This window comes from Bufo bufo, chromosome 6 (genome assembly GCF_905171765.1).
Source record: "Bufo bufo chromosome 6, aBufBuf1.1, whole genome shotgun sequence".
In the NCBI taxonomy this organism is placed as follows: domain Eukaryota; kingdom Metazoa; phylum Chordata; class Amphibia; order Anura; family Bufonidae; genus Bufo; species Bufo bufo.
This window is the reverse complement of record NC_053394.1, coordinates 403,268,471-403,291,655: the sequence shown is the minus strand read 5'-3', so window position 1 is coordinate 403,291,655 and position 23,185 is coordinate 403,268,471. Positions and strand designations below refer to the sequence as shown.

At 46.1% G+C, this 23,185-nt stretch overlaps 2 protein-coding genes across 4 annotated transcripts in view; one reads left to right on the top strand and one right to left on the bottom strand.

The window, feature by feature from the left end:
- The window catches only part of LOC121004457 (oocyte zinc finger protein XlCOF6-like), a 1,031,731-nt gene that overhangs the window by 822,945 nt on the left and 185,601 nt on the right, over positions 1-23,185 (top strand). The gene's annotated exons all lie outside the window — the stretch shown is intronic.
- The window catches only part of LOC121004456 (oocyte zinc finger protein XlCOF6-like), a 224,383-nt gene that overhangs the window by 199,104 nt on the left and 2,094 nt on the right, over positions 1-23,185 (bottom strand). Inside the window, exons 2-3 of the mRNA XM_040436679.1 lie at positions 18,379-18,479; positions 17,424-17,526 (exon numbers count right to left, since the gene is read on the bottom strand). Coding sequence (XP_040292613.1) covers positions 17,424-17,526; positions 18,379-18,479 — 204 coding nt within the window. The remainder of the gene's footprint in view (positions 1-17,423; positions 17,527-18,378; positions 18,480-23,185) is intronic.

Below are 23,185 nucleotides of genomic sequence, written 5' to 3'. Positions count from 1 at the left end.
TTTACTATACACCGCTGACCGCGTTCGGTCCTAAGAACAGTCCAGACATGCGGCATAGTTCTGTTCTTGAAGGGTAATATGTCCGGGGGCCATAGTCGTAGGGCAGGAGGCTAGCCATCAGTCCTCTACAATGCCCAGTGGCAAATGGCAGTTTGTCACACATCTCCCCTTTGGGGGGAAGACTAACCAGGCACCTGACCTTCTGTCGGTCAGTGCCTCCGTTAGTCGATCCACCAACCCACAGTAACCAGATGCCCGAGTAGCCCACCCACAAGAAACAGGTACCAGGGTGACCCACCCACAAGAAACAGTTACTGCACCTGGGTATTTTGCTGTGGTGATGGGGCAACATGCCTTGGGGACTTGAGGGAGGGAGAGGCCGACTGCACTCTGCCCAGCTGCCAGCTCTTCTGCTGGGGTGCTGAGACCATAGTCCGGCTCAGTAGCCAGAGGAACATGGGAGTCAGCAGGGGTTAACATCGCCTCTGTTAACCCTGAGGCCACGTTAGGAGTTAACTGGGGAGGGGAATTTGTACTTACCCCCTCCTCCTGTTGTCCTGGTGAGGGTAGTGGGGGATCTGGACAGGCTGTCCAGCATCCCGGTAGGTCAGGCGCAGAGACCAAGGTCCCATCTGCACCGTCTGAGCGATTGGTGTCTCCCCTTGTTATGGTAAGCTGCCGCTGGGGAGAGAGGGTGCTTCGCTCCTCTTCCTGAAACACAGGCTGCCGCTGGGGAGGAAGTACGACACCTTCAGCTCCCTGGGGTTCACACTGCCGCTGGGGGGGAAGGACGACACCTTCGGCCCCCTGGGGTACGCACTGCCGCTGGGGGGGAAGGACGACACCTTCGGCCCCCTGGGGTACACACTGCCGCTGGGGGGGAAAGGACGACACCTTCGGCCCCCTGGGGTTCACACTGCCGCTGGGGGGGAAGGACGACACCTTCGGCCCCCTGGGGTACACACTGCCGCTGGGGGGGAAGGACGACACCTTCGGACCCCTGGGGTGCACTCTGCCGCTGGGGGGGAAGGACGACACCTTCGGCCCCCTGGGGTACACACTGCCGCTGGGGGGGAAGGACGACACCTTCAGCTCCCTGGGGTTCACACTGCCGCTGGGGGGGAAGGACGACACCTTCGGCCCCCTGGGGTTCACACTGCCGCTGGGGGGAAGGACGACACCTTCGGCCCCCTGGGGTACACACTGCTGCTGGGGGGGAAGGATGACACCTTCGGCCCCCTGGGGTACACACTGCCGCTGGGGGGGAAGGACGACACCTTCGGCCCCCTGGGGTACACACTGCCGCTGGGGGGGAAGGACGACACCTTCGGCCCCCTGGGGTACACACTGCCGCTGGGGGGGAAGGACGACACCTTCGGCCCCCTGTAACTCACGTTTTTGCTGGGGCGCAGGGACGGAATACTTCGCCATCTCTGCCCGATATTCTGCTTCCTGCTGAAGATACTCCGCCAGTTCTCTCCTCACTTCCGGTACAATTTCCTCTGTTAGGTGGGGCCCGTAGATAGCCAACCGCCTCTTCAGCATAGCGTCAAACCGTACGTGACTATACCAATAGTCCAGTTTTGCTTGGTGTTCCCAGGATGCTGCTCCTCGCACTAGGGAAGCCATCCCACCGCTTGCCACCAATGTAACGGATCCCCTTCCGTTAATGGACGCTTCCTAGCTTGCGCCGAGGACCACAAGCACCGCACTGGACACCACAAGCACCGCAGACTCCACAACCGCCGTAGCTCAACTGGAGCCGCGCCGTCTTCCTTCCACCCTGAATGAACCTCCAGCATTCAGGACCGTGTGGGAAAGATCTCTCCTCCAGGGAATATGCAGAGCATAGCAATCCCCAGCGTGATACAGCAATTCCCTCCAATAACGAGACGAGGCTGCGTTTTGAAGGGTTAGAAAAACATGAACTGAGCTGAACTCTTTATTGAGGGCTACCCGCCCGTATTTATGCAGGTCCCCACAATGCATCATGGTTTCCTCCTCTCTGCCCTGGCGACACCCGAAGTGCAATTCAATTATCTTCCAGGACAAAGGGAAACCACGAATACACATGTGGGAACAATAGGGCAGGAATTTCCACCCAAATACACAAAAACCTCCTTTCTGTCTGTGATATAATTATGGGTTAACATAACCATCACAGACAGTAAAAATACAGTTTTTAAACATACTCTATAACTTTAAAACCATACATTCCATCTCCATAAAAATGAAATATTTAAACTCTGCATACATCAAACATAAACACTTCCAAAAATCACACAAATCCCTCCAGCGGATCAAAAGTTAAGTGAAGTCCTTTATGACCGACCGCAAGCACAATTTTCTGCCCAAAACAGTTCCATAGATTCTTTACTATACACCGCTGACCGCGTTCGGTCCTAAGAACAGTCCAGACATGCGGCATAGTTCTGTTCTTGAAGGGTAATATGTCCCGGGGCCATAGTCGTAGGGCAGGAGGCTAGCCATCAGTCCTCTACAATGCCCAGTGGCAAATGGCAGTTTGTCACAGTGGACATCTTGAGTTTTCTTACTTCCCTATTAGAGGATGGTAAGGCCTATCGGACTATAAATCTTTTCAGATCCGCCATTTCCTCTTTTCACCAGGGTTTCGAAGGCCGTCCAGCTGGACAACACCCATTGGTCTGTCGCTTACTCAAGGGTTCCAGGATATCCCGTCCTCCCAGACCACGTTTTTCTGCCACATGGGACGTTTCTTTGGTTTTAAATTTCTTCTCTTCCTGGCCTTCCAACTCTGAACTTTCATTACGTCAATTGTCGGCTAAGCTAGTCACTTTGTTCTGTCTTATCTCTTGCAAGAGAGTTTTTGACGTGAGAGCTTTAGATTATGACGCCAGATTTTTCTCTCCTGAAGGAGTCACTTTTGACATTTCTCGTCGAACTAAGACCCAGATTCGCTCCGTTTCTTTTCCTTGTTTTCCAGCGGTTCCCGCTCTCTGTCCGGTATCTTGTTTACGGGAATATGAGTCTCGAACCTTATCTCATCGTTCCAACGAGGTCCCTCATTTGTTCCTTTCTTATCGCCATCCGTTCGCCCCGGTCTCCACCACGACTTTGGCCAGGTGGGTGAAATGGCTCATGTCTTTGGCAGGCGTTGACACTTCCGTATTCACTGCTCATTCTACTCGGAGCGCGTCTTGCACTTCTATGATGGCAGCAGGTGCTCGTCTGGAAGACGTTATGTAAATTGCAGACTGGTCCAGGGTATCAACTTTCAGAGAATTTTACTTTCGTCCTACTCAACATGTATTTTCTTCTGTTATTGGACAGCTTTAAACTCGCAATAGGAGCCTCCGTGGCTTGAAATAAAATTGGATGATTTTACTAATTTATGACGTAAAGTCATGATTTTATTAAAGACACGGAGGCGAGTATTGCCCCCCCCCCCCTTCATTTTCTTATTTCCCTCCCTTGTCACATTAATTAATATATTTATCTTACTATTTTGCTTTTGTATTGATTACTTTATGCTTACTATTTATCATGTTGTTTACTGCTTTGCATACATATTTTATTTTAAAGGAGACTAGTATCCCCTCTATGTGATTTCCTGTTTCTGTTCTTTCTTCCAGTGTGACTTAATCATCTTTATTGGCTGGATTACATATGATCTACGTTCCTAGTTTCCAGTTACAGCATTGCAGTTCCAGTTCCTCTGGTTTCTCGAATTCTGTTTTCCAAGGTTCCTGAAGAGTTGGAGTGGCATCCGCCAAGAAAGAGGAGGGTTTCCTGTGACAGAGACTATATATAGGGGACCATGTGGGAGGGGTTTGTTACCATGGAGATATGCTAATCTCTTAAGTTTTTTCTTTGCTGCTGTGGTTTTGTAGTAAAGGAAGATATAGCAATACTCGCCTCCGTGTCTTTAATAAAATCATGACTTTACGTCATAAATTAGTAAAATCATCCAATTGTCCAGGCTTTGTTGAGTTGCTCCCCGCAGCCCATACATTCTAGGCAGTTCAGCAGTGAAGTGTCTAGAACAGTGATGGCGAACCTATGGCACAGATGCCAGAGGCGGCACTCAGAGCCCTCTCTGTGGGCACCCGCGCCTTGGAAAATGTCTATGGCGTACCAATATGCCTTAGACTTTTCCTGCCATTCATCAGCACAGGACACACTATGAACAGCACAGGCAGCGCACTGAATGTAGGCTATTAAGCTATTATAGCTAAATGATAAAGTACATGGAAGATATACACTGCTCAAAAAAATAAAGGGAACACTTAAACAACACAATGTAACTCCAAGTCAATCACACTTCTGTGAAATCAAACTGTCCACTTAGGAAGCAACACTGAGTGACAATCAATTTCACATGCTGTTGTGCAAATGGGATAGACAACAGGTGGAAATTATAGGCAATTAGCAAGACACCCCCAATAAAGGAGTGGTTCTGCAGGTGGTGACCACAGACCACTTCTCAGTTCCTATGCTTCCTGGCTGATGTTTTGGTCACTTTTGAATGCTGGCGGTGCTTTCACTCTAGTGGTAGCATGAGACGGAATCTACAACCCACACAAGTGGCTCAGGTAGTGCAGCTTATCCAGGATGGCACATCAATGCGAGCTGTGGCAAGAAGGTTTGCTGTGTCTGTCAGCGTAGTGTCCAGAGCATGGAGGCGCTACCAGGAGACAGGCCAGTACATCAGGAGACGTGGAGGAGGCCGTAGAAGGGCAACAACCCAGCAGCAGGACCGCTACCTCCGCCTTTGTGCAAGGAGGAACAAGAGGAGCACTGCCAGAGCCCTGCAAACTGACCTCCAGCAGGCCACAAATGTGCATGTGTCTGCTCAAACAGTCAGAAACAGACTCCATGAGGGTGATATGAGGGCCCGACGTCCACAGGTGGGGGTTGTGCTTACAGCCCAACACCGTGCAAGACGTTTGGCTGTTGCCAGAGAACACCAAGATTGGCAAATTCGCCACTGGCGCGCTGTGCTCTTCACAGATGAAAGCAGGTTCACACTGAGCACATGTGACAGACGTGACAGAGTCTGGAGACGCAGTGGAGAACGTTCTGCTGCCTGCAACATCCTCCAGCATGACCGCTTTGGCATTGGGTCAGTAATGGTGTGGGGTGGCATTTCTTTGGAGGGCCGCACAGCCCTCCATGTGCTTGCCAGAGGTAGCCTGACTGCCATTAGGTACCGAGATGAGATCCTCAGACCCCTTGTGAGACCATATGCTGGTGCGGTTGGCCCTGGGTTCCTCCTAATGCAAGACAATGCTAGACCTCATGTGGCTGGAGTGTGTCAGCAGTTCCTGCAAGACGAAGGCATTGATGCTATGGACTGGCCAGCCCATTCCCCAGACCTGAACCCAATTGAGCACATCTGGGACATCATGTCTCGCTCTATCCACCAACGTCACGTTGCACCACAGACTGTCCAGGAGTTGGCAGATGCTTTAGTCCAGGTCTGGGAGGAGATCCCTCAGGAGACCGTCCGCCACCTCATCAGGAGCATGCACAGGCGTTGTAGGGAGGTCATACAGGCACGTGGAGGCCACACACACTACTGAGCCTCATTTTGACTTGTTTTAAGGACATTACATCAAAGTTGGATCAGCCTGTAGTGTGTTTTTCCACTTTAATTTTGAGTGTGACTCCAAATCCAGACCTCCATGAGTTGAAAATTTTGATTTCCATTTTTTTATTTTTGTGTGATTTTGTTGTCAGCACATTCAACTATTTTTTTGAGCAGTGTACTATATTGGTATTCAGGTTAAATTGCCGTGTTGGCACTTTGCGATAAATAAGTGGGTATTTGGTTGCAGTTTGGGCACTCGGTCTCTAAAAGGTTCACCATCACTGGTCTACAAGGTGCAGAGTTCTGGGAGTCTTGCACTGCAGCCCATACAGTCTAGGCCGCTTCAGAGCTGAAATGCCGAGAACAGACCTCCAGACTGTGGACATGAAGAAAGAGGGACACATTGCAGCAATTTGTATCTGCACAAGGCCACGCCTCTAACTCCGCCCATAACATAACTATACACCTAATCCCACCCAGTCCTCTTAATGCTCCCACATAGTAATTATTCCCCCTTCATGCCACCGCACAGTATTTATGCCCACATTGTGTTTTTATAGAATTATGCCTAGTTATGTTCCCCAAGTAATATGCCCATATTGTGCCCCCTAGTAATATGCCCACATTCTGCCCCCCAGTAATATGCCCAAAATTGTGCCCCCCGTAATATGCCCACATTGCACCCCTTAGTAATATGCCCACCTTGTGCCCCCAAGTAATGTGCCCACATTGCACCCGTTAGTAATATGCCCACATTGTGCTCCCCAGTTTTATGCCCACATTGTGCTCCCCAGTAATATGCCCACATTGAGCCCCTCACAGAAAGTAAAAAAAAACAAAAACAACATACTTACCTTTTTACTAGGTACAGCAGCAGGACATCGGCTGCTCTGGTCTGTGGAGGAGGCGGAGCCGAGGCTGACTGCCAACCAGCCCCGCCCCCTGCACAGACTAGAGGTGTGGAGAGCCGGCAGGGGGAGGGATGATGAAGCAGGGAGCTGATGCCGGATCTCTGCTTCATCATAATACAGGCAACTGTGCCACTCGTTGGCCTCCTCACACTGCTGCCACCTCCATACTCTGTCATTGTCAGGGGAGGGCTGGCAGCCTTAGTCCTGGGGGGCAAATCCAGTCAAGTGGCCCATTTTTAGCCCCGCCCATTATTTAAAGCCCCTCCTACATATAATAGGCCACTCCCAACACACACTCTACAGCTGACATTCTATAGTTGAGGCCTGTCTCTACACATCATACGGAGACCGGAGGGCGTGTCCTGGCTGCACTGCCTGCTTCACATTATACAATAAACAACAGCAGGCTACAGCCAGGAAGCTCCTCCGCTCTCCTCCCTCCCCAGATCCTGCTCAAGGCCTGTGGTTCCCCCCACCATCTGCCACTCGCCCGTGGCCTGCTGCCCCCTTTCGTCGTCCTCACCCAGCTCTGAATCCTCCTTCTGCAAATGGCAGGAGGAGGAGCCGGAGCATCTCCTCTCCTACATAGCACCACATACCTCTTACATCCAGTGATGTCACCTTTGATGTAGACGTTCTCTTTCCTCATCTTCTCCATTCAGACCAGACCGCCATGATGATTTTTCTACCATCTCCCGTCTCTGCAGAGATTAACAAACAGACATTAGTTTCCTGCCACCCCCAATACTATACTGCAGAAACAGTCCCCCTGAAAAAACTACTACCACACAGATAGTGCCCCCAATACTGTACCCGCTATGCCCCCAATACTATACTGCAGAAACAGTACCCCTGGGAATACTACTACCACACAGATAGTGCCCCCTTCAACAATTATTGGCACACAGTGCTCTAAAAAATAACTGCGCCCAGACACTAATAGTATAAAGATAATGTCCCCCAAAAATAATTGTGCTAAGATGATACTGTGCCAGGGAGCCCCCAAAGTAACAGTGCTCCCCAAAATCCCACCAATAGAAATAATTCTCTGCCAGAGCACACTTAGTAGTAGTAATGCCCCTATAGTGCCCTAGTAATCATGTTCCTCATAGCCCCCCAGTAGCAGTAAAGCTCCGCATAATACCCCCTAGTAGTACTAATTTTCCCTATAATATGACAGTACATGAAATACCCCCGATTAGTGCCTGCAGTTGAGCTAATGTCCCCATAATGTATGCCAGTATAAAATACCCCTATATAGTGCCCCAGTAAATGCCCTCATACTGCTCCTCTCCCCCTTCCCCATAGTGTCCCCCACAATGTGCCAGTAAAAAAATGCCCCTTCTTAGTGCCACCATATGCCCCAATAGTGCTCCACTCCCCCATAGTGCCCCCAAATAATGCCCCATAGTGCCGCTCTCCCCTATAGTGCCTCCCATAATGTGCCAGTAAAAAATGCCCCCTTAGTGCCACCAAATGCCATAGTGCCCCCCATAATGTTCCAATACAAAAGGCCCCTTTAGAGCCCCTAGTGCCCCAAATAATGCCCCTATAGTAACACCAGATGCCCCATAGTGCTGCTCTCCCCTATAGTGCCCCCCAGAATGTGCCAATAATTAAAAAAAGCCCCTTTAGAGCCCCCAGATACCCCCATTGTGCTCCTCTCCCCCATGGTGCCCCCCCATAATGTGCCAGTAAGAAATGCCCCCATAGTGCCAGCTCCTCCAATAGTGCCAGCTCCCCTCATAGTGCCAGCTCCCCCCCCATAGTGTCAGCCCCCCCATAGTGCCAGCTCCCCCCCATAGTGCCAGCTCCAACCCATAGTGCCAGCCCCCCCCCATAGTGCCAGCTCCCCCATAGTGCCAGCCCCCCCCAAAGTGCCAGCTCCCCCATAGTGCCAGCTCCCCCCATAGTGCCAGCCCCCCCCCCCATAGTGCCAGCCCTCCCATAGTGCCAGCTCCCCCATAGTGCCAGCCCCCCCATAGTGCCAGGCCCCCATAGTGCCAGCCCCCTTATAGTGCCAGCTCCCCCATAGTGCCAGCCCCCCATAGTGACAGCTCCCCCATAGTGACAGCCCCCCCATAGTGCCAGCTCCCCCTATAGTGCAAGCGCCCCCCATAGTGCCAGCCTCCCTATAATGCAAGCCCCCCTATAGTGCCAGATCCCCCCCATAGTGCCAGTCCCCCTATAGTGCCAGCTTCCCCTATAGTGCCAGCCCCCCCATAGTGCTAGCCCCCCTATAGTGCCAGCTCCCCCTATAGTGCAAGCCCCCCATAGTGCCAGCTCCCCCTATAGTGCAAGCCCCCCATAGTGCCAGATCCCCCCCATAGTGCCAGCCCCCCCTATAGTGCCAGCTTCCCCTATAGTGCCAGATCCCCCCCCCCCCCATAGTGCCAGCCCCCCGCAAAGAAGAAAATTAAAAAACACTAATACTTACCTCCATCAGCAGAGATGCAAGCCTCTTCCGGCCTGTGTCCCTTGCTGTGTGCTGCCCGGCTCAGGCGTCGCGATGATAATGACGTCATCGCGCTGCCTGAGCCGGCCTCTGATAGGCTGCAGGCATTAGTGCCTGCGGCCTATCAGAAGAACAGGGGAGGGACACGCCTCTCCCTCCCCTGCCCCACAGCACACAGCACGGCCGCAATTACATCTAGGGCCGCGCCGCCTGTGGTGATCGGCGGTGCGGCCCTGAAAAATAAAAAAATTTAATAATTTTTTTTAAAGACCCAGCGGCCGTTTATTTAGGGCGTCCTGGGGGGCAATTGCCTCCCGGCCCAGCCCGCCCCTGGTCATTGTGCTAGTCGGTGGCCTTCTTCTGCTGCTGCTCCTGATGCTGCCGCCTCCATGATCTGTCACTGTGCCATTTGTTGGCCTCCTCAAACCGATGCCTCCTCCAGACTCGGTCATTGTGCCCCTCGGTGGCCCTCTCCTGATGCTACCAACTCCATACACTGTCATTGTGCCACTCTGTGGTCTCCTCATGTTGCTTCCACCTCACCACTATGACATGGGTCCACTCTGTGGACTTCTCATGCTGTTACCACCCTCCCCACTTCATGATTGGTCCACTATTTTGGCTTTCGGACTGGCTGACATCATCATTTATTTGACCTTTCTTTTGATCAGAAGGAAGGAAAAATGAGACGTACAACGGATCCTGTCTGTGTAGCAGCTGTAAGGTCTGTATGGTTCCATCAGAATTGGCTTATGATTTGGTAGCCAAAAGCAGGAGTAAGTACAAAACACAGAAGACATGCAAAGATTCCATTTATGTGTCATATCTGTTTTGGATCCACTACAGTTTTTTTTGGGCATTAGCAATACTGATGGATTACTGACCAAATGCTGACCGAGTGAAGGCGGATGCTCAACAGACAGGATCTGTTTTTTGTGGGTTATTGTTCTGATGGATCAGAGGAAGGGCACATTTTGTTTGGCAGAAAAATTCGGCGAACCGGCGAATCGAATTTTTGAAAAATTCGCTCATCTCTAATCTTGTTATCCTGACCAACCTGGAGAGTTTGATCTCTCTCGCTACTAGCATTAATCTCTGGTTCCAAGAACACACAAAAGAAGTAGTTTGTAAAAGAGCGATTCTCTTCAGGTGGCACCAACATTTCAGAGAACTCTGACTTCTGCATCTTCTACTCTGTTCAAGAAGTCCATGCAAGTGGATAGCCTCAAATTGTCTGAAGAAGAGCATCCGTATTGTGGTACCAAGGGACACTATGTCTGCATTTGTCCTCACAAGGACAGACTTTTGAGAGAAGGGACTATAGGAGAGATGGCCCAGATGAAGACCAGTAAGTTGACCTTGCCAGTATCTCTGTCCTACACTGGTACAGTTTACCATTCCAGCCCTCATAGACTTTGGCTCGACAGGAAGCTTCCTACATCAGGCCTTGGTGAACCAGTACTGTATGCCTGTCCAGAGCGAGAAGAAGCCCTTGATGCTGACCTGTGTCAATGGGAAGGCTCTTTCTGAAACCATCTAGTATGTCACTGAGCTGTTGGAGCTTCAAGTGGGTGTGTCACTTTCTGAAAGAATTTCCCTGTATGTTCTGCTTGTGTCTACCTGTCCACTTCTGCTAGGACTGTTTTGGCTCCATCTACACAATCTGGTTTGCGACTGGAACTCTGGGCAGATTGTTCACTGGCATTCTGCTTGTCATTCCCAGTGCTTGATTACTATGCAGCCTGTCAGGAATACACCTGTACCCCAACATCCGCAAGATACACCTTTTACATGTGTCTGTTGTACAGATGTCTTCCTCAAGAGGAGAGTGGAGACCTGTCAACATTTCTTAGTTGTCTGTCCCCGGTCTATGTCTAAAGATAGAGGTGGTGTGGAGAGGAAGAGGAGCCCTTCACACCCGTTGAAAAAAAGAGGAAACACGTACTAGGCGCCAAATCACTGGGTCATTGGTTGTGCTGAGGATTCAAATTGGTTCTTATTGGTGTATAAGATATAAAAGAGATAAAAGAGACCTTCACCTAGGTCTGGTAAAATATTAATCTAGAATTATTTTAGTTTTTTTCTATATAGATTTTATGTATATGTATTTTTATAATTCATCTATATCCATATCCTTGGTGTACAGCACATGTTTGTTCATCCCTGTACACATGGATATTTATCTTTTATTAATGTCTTATTGGATTTTCTCTATATTTAATTTATTGATTTTATGCGCTCATATATTATAAGTAAGCTCAATATATAGCATATATTATACACTGCTCAAAAAAATAAAGGGAACACAAAAATAACACATCCTAGATCTGAAATATTAAATATTCTTCTGAAATACTTTGTTCTTTACATAGTTGAATGTGCTGACAACAAAATCACACAAAAATAAAAAAATGGAAATCAAATTTTTCAACCCATGGAGGTCTGGATTTGGAGTCACCCTCAAAATTAAAGTGGAAAAACACACTACAGGCTGATCCAACTTTGATGTAATGTCCTTAAAACAAGTCAAAATGAGGCTCAGTAGTGTGTGTGGCCTCCACGTGCCTGTATGACCTCCCTACAACACCTGTGCATGCTCCTGATGAGGTGGCGGACGGTCTCCTGAGGGATCTCTTCCCAGACCTGGACTAAAGCATCTGCCAACTCCTGGACAGTCTGTGGTGCAACGTGACGTTGGTGGATAGAGCGAGACATGATGTCCCAGATGTGCTCAATTGGATTCAGGTCTGGGGAACGGGCAGGCCAGTCCATAGCATCAATGCCTTCGTCTTGCAGGAACTGCTGACACACTCCAGCCACATGAGGTCTAGCATTGTCTTGCATTAGGAGGAACCCAGGGCCAACTGCACCAGCATATGGTCTCACAAGGGGTCTGAGGATCTCATCTCGGTACCTAATGGCAGTCAGGCTACCTCTGGCGAGCACATGGAGGGCTGTGCGGCCCTCCAAAGAAATGCCACCCCACACCATTACTGACCCAATGCCAAACCGGTCATGCTGGAGGATGTTGCAGGCGGCAGAACGTTCTCCACGGCGTCTCAAGACTCTGTCACGTCTGTCACATGTGCTCAGTGTGAACCTGCTTTCATCTGTGAAGAGCACAGGGCGCCAGTGGCGAATTTGCCAATATTGGTGTTCTCTGGAAAATGCAAAACGTCCTGCACGGTGTTGGGCTGTAAGCACAACCCCCACCTGTGGATGTCGGGCCCTCATATCACCCTCATGGAGTCTGTTTCTGACCGTTTGAGCAGACACATGCACATTTGTGGCCTGCTGGAGGTCATTTTGCAGGGCTCTGGCAGTGCTCCTCCTGTTCCTCCTTGCACAAAGGCGGAGGTAGCGGTCCTGCTGCTGGGTTGTAGCCCTCCTACGGCCTCCTCCACGTCTCCTGATGTACTGGCCTGTCTCCTAGTAGCGCCTCCATGCTCTGGACACTACGCTGACAGACACAGCAAACCTTCTTGCCACAGCTCGCATTGATGTGCCATCCTGGATAAGCTGCACTACCTGAGCCACTTGTGTGGGTTGTAGACTCCGTCTCATGCTACCACTAGAGTGAAAGCACCGCCAGCATTCAAAAGTGACCAAAACATCAGCCAGGAAGCATAGGAACTGAGAAGTGATCTGTGGTCACCACCTGCAGAACCACTCCTTTATTGGGGGTGTCTTGCTAATTGCCTATAATTTCCACCTGTTGTCTATCCCATTTGCACAACAGCATGTGAAATTGATTGTCACTCAGTGTTGCTTCCTAAGTGGACAGTTTGATTTCACAGAAGTGTGATTGACTTGGAGTGTTCCCTTTATTTTTTTGAGCAGTGTATTTTATACATATATATTTATTTTCATGATTCATTTCATGCGCCCAATGAAGAACTTGAGGCAAAATACTTCCCTCACGGGTGTGGACGTATGGATATATGTGTGATTTTGTGTGTATACACTCACACACATATTTTTATACTACAATTTTATTTTATCTATGTTAAATAATTTTTTATTTTTTCCTTTCTCTGTTGTAACCAAATTTCTTTATTTCTCCTGAAGAAGAGGGCCTCAGACCCTCGAAACGCGTTGAGCCGTATATTATTAAAATGATTGACCAGAAGCCACGTGTGTAGGCGGCGTTCAATTATTTATAGTTCTACATGCGATCCTGGCCCAGGGGGGAAAATAGTCCCAGGTGTCTTGAGCTTATCCTGGTGACTGCCCCCCCCCTGTGAAGTGAGTGTATTTGATTTTATCATTACCATTTTATGATCTCTAACATCACCACTATAGAGCTGTGGTGCCCTTTCTAAACTCTTAGCTCCTTTACCAGACCTAGGTGAAGGTCTCTTTTATATCTTATACACCAATAAGAACCAATTTGAATCCTCAGCACAACCAATGACCCAGTGATTTGGCGCCTAGTACGTGTTTCCTCTTTTTTTCAACGGGTGTGAAGGGCTCCTCTTTTTTCTTCCTCTTCACACCGCCTCTATCTCTCCAAAAGTGGGCAAGGGTAATCCTTGACCCACCGAAACACTTGAGCTGCCTATCTTGTTCCATAGCTGTAGACGAGCATAGCTCCTATACATATATATATATATTGTTCTCTATAGAACTCACCTCCACCCCTTGGCACCTCTGATAGCCTCTACTCTAGGTACCTTTTTTCGCGATTCCTGGTCCGCCTCTAGGACCAGAGAGTTCAAATTGTACCGTAATCCTCTTTTTGTATTTCTACATTTGCTATGTCTAAAGCCCACACTAAGTCTGAATATATCAAAAAGCTCGGTGAGGGGTGTTATGTAAAAATATTTCTGGAGTAAAGTGGAGTACCAGTGGCTGACTCTGCTGCCATTAATTATCAGTGTATCTCACCTCAGGTTCAGCACTGTACACCCTTTTTTTCCTTGCTCTGGGTTGCTGTCCAGCTGCTAATAGTTCATCAAGTCCCCTATAAATATCGGCTTGTCTCTCTCACTCTTTGCTTGATCAATACAGGTCCTTTTATTCTGATTTGCTGTGCTATCTGAGCTATAATCAGTTTACCTGGTGGATTACTGACAGTTGTCTTCCTGGACTTTGACCTAAGCCTGTTCCTGACTAAAAGTTAGCATAATTCCTCTGGTACTTTACTCTGGTGTCCCTGATCCTTGTGAGTCAGCACCCTACCACTCCTTGGTGGTTTGCACAGTGGATCAACATCCATAGATGGTAACATGTCTTGGACAATTGAGTTGACAGTATTTAGAAAATAATTTGATTCTTGACTTTCAATCTATGGATGGGTTATGGATGCCAAGCTATGAAATACCCAGAATTACTGGACATTTTGGAGAGGAGATTTCGTGAAAACATAACTTTTCTGGATGATCAGGATCAATTATTAACTGCAGTTCAATAGTTTCATGATGCCCAATTTCAGATGATTAGGTTTAAAAGGTGACCCATCAGTAGTCACTACTTCAACCAGTGAAGATCTTCGATAAGGTCAATATGATGATCAAACCAATCTTGATGTCTATAAATTTTCCAGCTGCCCCAGAATCCAACATTGTCCAGTAGTGTAATATTGTTAATAGTTTAGTAGGGTGAGGTAGCAGAAATCCAGAGATGTGTTTTGGTTCAGCAAGGCATAGCCTGCTGGAGATGGTTTAAGTTATATGGGCTGGATTTCTTTGGACTGGGAGACAGGTTGGTAGTGGGAGTCTCTCAGTCCACACCCACAGTCCAGTACAAGTATTTCCCTGGCCAGCTACAATAATCACTGAGGGGAAAAGCAATCCTCAGTGTGTGTTTGTGGGAGGAGAGAAGGAAGCCTGAAGAGGCCCTCTATAATCCCAGCTAGGGGGGATGGGGGGCCACAAGGCTGAGTAAAGCCTGAGTTTAGAGGGTCCGGTGATGCCTGGAGAAGAGGGGCATCACGTGGTCAGAATCGGGAGGATTGATGGACCAAGACCCCAAAGGGTTGCATTGGTCGCAGTCTGACCGCATTGCTGAGTGAAGCTGAATACCGCAGTGTGAACACTGAGCTAGAGGTGAATTAAGCAAAACCTCTGTATAGTGAGCGCCTAGCCGGGCAAGGATTTATTGTTTTGTGTTGATGTAACACGTTGTGAGGTGAAGCTGCGACTGCACCGTGCCAAGTGATGCCAGACTTGGAAGTTTGATGTGCTGGGTGACCAAAAAAAACACCATTTGAGCTTGAAAACCCTGTTTGATGAGAAGTCTGTCATCGCCGTCCCTGGCAGAGACAGCAATCCTTACACATGCAACAAATAACAAAAGATAAATTCAAACACATCTATACAAGTTTTAAAGCAAATATTTTTGATAATTGGAAACAAGTTTTAATATTCAGTTAAATAAATGAATGTAAAATATTCTCTGCACATGGTGGATATACAGGTGAATTATCTGGATACTATTTGCTTTTTGGATAAGAGACATTGATTGGTAATTACATAGATTTCATAATCATCATTTATGAATCTTAACTGATTTCCCTTTCTCGTGTGACATGACTTTACTTTGACTGTAAGTGATATTTTTCTTTAGTTTAACGGAAAAAAATGGCTTCTACCCTGTGTGAGTTCTTTTTTGATGTTTAGAAAGATGTGATTTGTGGGTAAACATTTCCCACATTCGGGACATAAAAATAGCTTTTCCCTTGTGTACATTCTCTTGGTCTAACAAAATTTGATTTCCAGTTAAAACATTTCCTGCATTAAGAACATGGCTTCTCCCCTGTGTGACTCCTCTGATGTCTAAGAAAATCAGATTTCCAAGAAAAACATTTCCCACATTCTAAACATGAAAATGGCTTCTCCCCTGTGTGAGATCTTTGATGCATAACAAGCGCTGACTTCTGGGTAAAACATTTCCTACATTCAGAACATGAATATGGCTTCTCCCCTGTGTGAATCCTCTGATGTCTAACAAAATCTGATTTATAAGTAAAACATTTCCCACATTCTAAACATGAAAATGGCTTCTCCCCTGTGTGAGTTCTTTGATGCATAACAAGTGCTGACTTCTGGGTAAAACATTTCTTACATTCAGAACATGAATGTGGTTTCAATCCTGTGTGAATATGCCTATGTTTCAAAAGATGTGATCTGTTTCTAAAACATTTCCCACATTCTGAACATGAATATGGCTTCTCCCCTGTGTGAATTCTCTGATGTCTAACAAGATCTGATTTCTGATTGAAATATTTCCCGCAATATGAACATGAAAATGGCTTCTCCTCCATGTGTTTCATAGCATCATATGATGGATTTTTGCTGTGAATGTCAGAGGGTACACCTGTGATAATGGCATGTTCTTCTGAGCTCCTGTTAAAGTCATCTGTCAAACACAAAACATACTTTACAATTTTGAATAATATAACCTTAGAATGATATTGTTATTAGATTTTATAATATTTCTGTAGAAAATGTACTTTGAATTTGCAAAGCATGGAGCAAAATGTAATTATTGACTGAGATATTAATGGAAAAACAGATCATTAGCTATTAGTAGACCTCCGAGCAAGGACCAGTAGATCATGACGTTAGGCCATCAGGCTGTTCTCTTGTAGTTTCCCACTTTTGGGTTGAAGCCAGCATCTTCATAGGTTTCAATGTGTCTACCACCACTCTTTTCTAGTGAAAGGCTCAATGGAGAATAATATAGGGACCTGTGAGTCAGTGCTATTAGGTGGTGTCAATGTCACAAACTTCTTGATGGCTGCATGCACTTTGCCATAAAACAGAGAGCAGTATTGGCAGAGAGGAGGAGCAGTATTATCTCAAAGAAGCCATGGCTTTAGAGCAAGTGTAAGGCTGGTATCTAATTTTTTTAAAATGTATTTCTTTGTATACAAAAGGTTCTTTAGACTTTTCTTGCCTTCATAATCTATTCCTAGTATTGGCTAAACCATCTACATAGAAAAATAACACCAAGAACTGCTTATACAAATAGCCTAGCATATATACTGGCCTTATGAATAATAATTGTGGCTGCCATCACTACTATGGGGGCACTGGGATATCTGAAAATGGGGCATACAAAAGAATGCGCAATAGTATAATTCACAAAACATGTTTGTCCTCAGTTCCATTGGAAGATCACCTAGATCGAGCTACATAAAAAAATATTCTATACAGAAAATATTTGGCCATTAGGCAAACCGCCCATTGATTTAGTCAAACCAGGAATGGAGCCTACATAGAGATAAGGTATAATGGAAAGATTTTCACCACTTCTGTGTTGTTGACCTGCATGGGGTTTTGGCTGACAGTCAATGCAGATTACCAAACACTGACATGTGAACTAGGCTTATTTTGAAGGAATTAATGGTTCCTTAGTTGAAAAATTGGCAAATAATTCTGAAGTACAAGTTTTATCATCTAAAATGCTAGATAATTGAGCTTAAGTAAATGAGTCTGAATGAGTAGAGTCTTCTCTGTTTTATTTAGTTGTTACTACTCACCTGGGCAGATATCTGTAGGAATGTCCTCTCTAATCTGCTCATCACCCCTCTCATATGTGTCTGTAACATATATAATGTTCAGATATTCACCTGGATTCACAAGCTGTGAAAAAAATATTGTAAAAGTCATCAGACGGTTGAAATCATGTTAAAGGTTTTATATGACCAGAAAACATCAGTAATTAGAATGACGACCAAAACTGACATGACGTAAGGAGTTCTCTCCCAAATATCTGCAGGTCTCCTGTACAACTCCAACCTGTTTGTTCCAAACAGCAGTATCCATAGTCAGAAAATTGTGAGACAATCCAGACAACATGTAATGTCTATGGTCAACTGTAATCCTGCCATCTCCCCCTTTCTCATTATACAAGGCTAAAACTGTTAGACAGTGGACGTAAATCAATCATGCCAACCAACTGGTTTGACTTTGCGCTTGTCCTGAGGGACTTATCCTGGCAGTCCCCTGCTTTTCACCCTTTATTCCCTATACAGGGATCTGGCATTTGCTGCAGGGGAGCCACTAAGCTGATACCTCTTGGAATAGTCCCGTTGTGGTTGGCTGCTGACCCATGGGGGTTAGAGACACAAGTGCAAAGCACAGAGAGATCAGGAAAAGCTCATGGTCAATGGCAGGCGGAGGTCAAGGCAGGCAGAGTTCATGCTAATCTGATAATGAGTCCAAAGGTTAGGGCAGGCAGCACAGGGTCAAAATGGTAAACAGGCACGAGTCAGGTCAGGCGGCAGAGATTCAGAATCCAGGAATCAGGCAGATGTCAGTACACAGACAGACAAACAGATTATAGCAGCTTTGCAGGATCTACCAAGCTAGAGAAGCCTTGAGAAAGGTGCCTTAAGTATCCACAGGTTTTCATCCATTGGCTGGTAAAGAGTGGAGTTCACAACCTTTCTACAGATCATAGAGAACATTTCATGAGACATTATCTCCATCTACCTGATCATCATCCAAAGGGACATTGTGATGTTCTTCTGAACCATCCTGTGGAAGAAGAGGACTGGGACATCTCTCCGGCGTTGTCATCTTACTGGATCTAACTGTAGATAAGTCACAGCTAAGACAATAGCCCATTAGAGGGTCAATATACTAAAGTGGTATAAATCCAAATAGACTATTCACAGAATACCACCCAAATCTAAAACGTAGCCTTTATTTAACTAAAAACCCCACAAGAATTATTATATTAAACAGAATTGATTAAGATACAATGATAATCAAAATTCCACAATACGGGACGGGACAATACCATAGACAGGGTGGTGGTGGTCAAATGGGAACCTTTACCTGTTTCTCACCCTACACTGTATAGCCCTGCCTATAGAACGGAATAGCCGCCCCGAAAAGGGTGATCCCGTATTTAGGAACCTCCTACAAGCCCTTGGATGGCCCTGAAAACGGATTATTGAGGCAGACGAAAATAAGGTCCCATAGAACAGGTCTATTCAATGACCTACTCTAAATACACAAAATAATGAAAGCCGAGTACATCAAAATAAATAATTGCTGAATACATAATAATGAATGCGTAGATGCCCAATGCAATTTCTGCAGTATCACATTATATCCATATATGCCAAAAGACACCTTCAGTTTCCAAAGATGATTACACAAAGTATAGGTCCCTTCAACCCAACGCGTTTCGCCCAGTACATAAAATGGGCTCATCAGGGGACACCCATGCAGTATCTCAATAGGTAACATAGTAACATAGTACATAAGGCCGAAAAAAGACATTTGTCCATCCAGTTCGGCCTGTCATCCTACAAGTTGATCCAGAGGAAGGCAAAAAAAAAACCCTGTGAGGTAGAAGCCAATTTTCCTCACTTTAGGGGAATAAAAAATTCCTTCCCGACTCCAATCAGGCAATCAGAATAACTCCCTGGATCAACGACCCCTCTCTAGTAGCTATAGCCTGTAATATTATTACACTCCAGAAATACATCCAGGCCCCTCTTGAATTCCTTTATTGTACTCACCATCACCACCTCCTCAGGCAGAGAGTTCCATAGTCTCACTGCTCTTACCGTAAAGAACCCTTTTCTATGTTTGTGTACAAACCTTCTTTCCTCCAAACGCAGAGGATGTCCCCTCGTCACAGTCACAGTCCTGGGGATAAATAGATGATGGGATAGATCTCTGTACTGCCCCCTGATATATTTATACATAGTAATTAGATCTCCCCTCAGTCGTCTTTTTTCTAACGTGAATAACCCTAATTTTGATAATCTTTCAGGGTACTGTAGTTGCCCCATTCCAGTTATTACTTTAGTTGCCCTCCTCTGGACCCTCTCCAGCTCTGCTATGTCTGCCTTGTTTACAGGAGCCCAGAACTGTACACAGTACTCCATGTGTGGTCTGACCAGTGATTTGTAAAGTAGTAGGAATATGTTCTCATCACGGGCATCTATGCCCCTTTTGATGCAACCCATTATCTTATTGGCCTTGGCAGCCGCTGCCTGACACTGGTTTTTGCAGCTTAGTTTGCTGTTTATTAAAATTCCTAGATCCTTTTCCATGTCAGTGTTACCGAGTGTTTTACCATTTAGTATGTACGGGTGACTTGCATTATTCCTTCCCATGTGCATAACTTTACATTTCTCAGTGTTAAACCTCATCTGCCACTTATCTGCCCAAGCCTCCAATCTATCCAGATCCCTCTGTAGTAGTATACTGTCCTCTTCAGTGTTAATTACTTTACACAGTTTAGTGTCATCTGCGAAAATTGATATTTTACTATGCAAGCCTTCTACAAGATCATTAATAAATATATTGAAGAGAATAGGGCCCAATACTGACCCCTGAGGTACTCCACTAGTGACAGTGACCCAATCTGAGTATGTACCGTTAATAACCACCCTCTGTTTTCTATCATTGAGCCAGTTACTTACCCACTTACAGACGTTTTCTCCGAGTCCGAGCATTCTCATTTTATATACTAACCTTTTATGAGGTACAGTGTCAAATGCTTTGGAGAAGTCCAGATATACGACATCCATTGATTCGCCGCTGTCAAGTCTAGTACTTACCTCCTCATAGAAACTGATTAAATTAGTTTGACATGACCGATCCCTCACGAAGCCATGCTGATATGGCGTTATTTGCTTATTTCCCATAAGATGCTCTAACATAGCATCTCTCAGAAAACCTTCAAACAGTTTACCCACAACAGATGTTAAACTTACCGGCCTATAGTTTCCAGGCTCTGTTTTTGGACCCTTTTTGAATATTGGCACCACATTTGCCATGCGCCAATCCTGTGGGACATTCCCTGTCAGTACAGAGTCCGCAAATATCAGAAATAAGGGTCTGGCTATGACATTACTTAATTCCCTTAGGATACGGGGGTGTATGCCATCCGGTCCTGGCGATTTGTCCATTTTGATCTTTTTAAGTCGCTGTTGTACTTCTTCCTGGGTCAGACAGGACACTTTTAATGGCGAATTTATTTCAGCATTCAGCATTTCATCTGACAGTTTATTTTCCTCAGTGAATACATTGGAGAAAAAAATATTTAACAGCTTTGCTTTCTCCTCGTCGCTCTCTGCGACTCCCCCCTCATTACTCTTTAAAGGGCCGACACCTTCAGATTTATACTTTTTAACATTTATATAATTGAAGAACATTTTAGGGTTAGTTTTACTCTGTTTGGCAATTAATCTCTCGGTCTCTAGTTTGGCCGCTTTTATTTGTTTTTTACATGTTCTGTTTTTTTCCTTATAGTTTTTCAGTGCTTCCGTGCTACCCTCCTGTTTTAGGGTTTTATATGCTTTCTTTTTGTCATTTATTGCTTTCTTTACAGTTCTGTTTATCCACATTGGTTTCTTTTTGTTCCTTAACCTTTTATTCCCATACGGTATGTACCTCTCACAATGAGATTTTAGGATGTTTTTAAAGATATCCCATTTTTTGGCTGTATTTTTATTTTTGAGGACTTTGTCCCAGTTAGTTAGGCCTATGGCCTCTCTTAGTTGGCTAAATTTAGCTTTTTTGAAGTTTGGTATTTTTGTTTCTCCCTGTAGAAACGCTCTTTTGAATGATAATTGGAAGGTTATTACTTTATGGTCACTATTTCCCAGGTGTCCCCCAACCTGCACGTCTGTTGTTCTGTCAGGTCTATTGGTTAATATTAAGTCCAGTATGGCCGTCCCTCTAGTATCAGAAAGTTTTTCACGTAGATGATCAAACATAATGGTCAGCAATTTCGTCCAAACCAGTTAGTCATTTGATAAGACATTTAGGTAAAAAGTAAACAATTGTATAATAGGGTTAGTGGGCCCAATGACCCAGTTTTTGACAAAAAAAAATAATATATATATATGTCTCCACATGCAAGGAGCGAATTAGATGTTGCTCAAACATTTATTTACATAGTAACATAGTAACATAGTACATAAGGCCGAAAAAAGACATTTGTCCATCCAGTTCGGCCTGTCATCCTACAAGTTGATCCAGAGGAAGGCAAAAAAACCCTGTGAGGTAGAAGCCAATTTTCCTCACTTTAGGGGAATAAAAAATTCCTTCCCGACTCCAATCAGGCAATCAGAATAACTCCCTGGATCAACGACCCCTCTCTAGTAGCTATAGCCTGTAATATTATTACACTCCAGAAATACATCCAGGCCCCTCTTGAATTCCTTTATTGTACTCACCATCACCACCTCCTCAGGCAGAGAGTTCCATAGTCTCACTGCTCTTACCGTAAAGAACCCTTTTCTATGTTTGTGTACAAACCTTCTTTCCTCCAAACGCAGAGGATGTCCCCTCGTCACAGTCACAGTCCTGGGGATAAATAGATGATGGGATAGATCTCTGTACTGCCCCCTGATATATTTATACATAGTAATTAGATCTCCCCTCAGTCGTCTTTTTTCTAACGTGAATAACCCTAATTTTGATAATCTATCAGGATACTGTAGTTGCCCCATTCCAGTTATTACTTTAGTTGCCCTCCTCTGGACCCTCTCCAGCTCTGCTATGTCTGCCTTGTTTACAGGAGCCCAGAACTGTACACAGTACTCCATGTGTGGTCTGACCAGTGATTTGTAAAGTAGTAGGAATATGTTCTCATCACGGGCATCTATGCCCCTTTTGATGCAACCCATTATCTTATTGGCCTTGGCAGCCGCTGCCTGACACTGGTTTTTGCAGCTTAGTTTGCTGTTTATTAAAATTCCTAGATCCTTTTCCATGTCAGTGTTTCCATGTCAGTGTTATTTGTCAAAATAAACGGTACATGCGTGCCCCCATATGTTTAAGGCTACTTTCACACTTGCGGCAGGATGGATCAGTCCTTCCGCTATTTCGCCGTGCCGCCGCTCTGTCCCCATTGACTATAATGGGGACAGGGACGGAGCTCCGGCGCAGCACAGCAGTGCACGGCGAAAGGCCGCCGGACAAAAAGTCCTGCATGTCCGACTTTTTAGTCCGGCGGCCTCTCATCGCAAACTGCCGTACTGCGCCGGAGCTCCACCCCGTCTCCATTATAGTCAATAGGGACGGAGCGGTGGTCCGGCGGCACGGCGAAATAGCAGAAGGACGGATCCGACAGAGTGAACAGTCTGTCGGATCCGTCCTGCCGCAAGTGTGAAAGTACCCTCAGGGTACTTTCGCACTAGCGTTTTTATTTTCCGGCATAGAGTTCCGTCACAGGGGCTCTATACAGGAAAAAGACTGATCAGGCATATCCCCCTGCATTCTGAATGGAGAGTAATCCGTTCAGGATGCATCAGGATGTCTTCAGTTC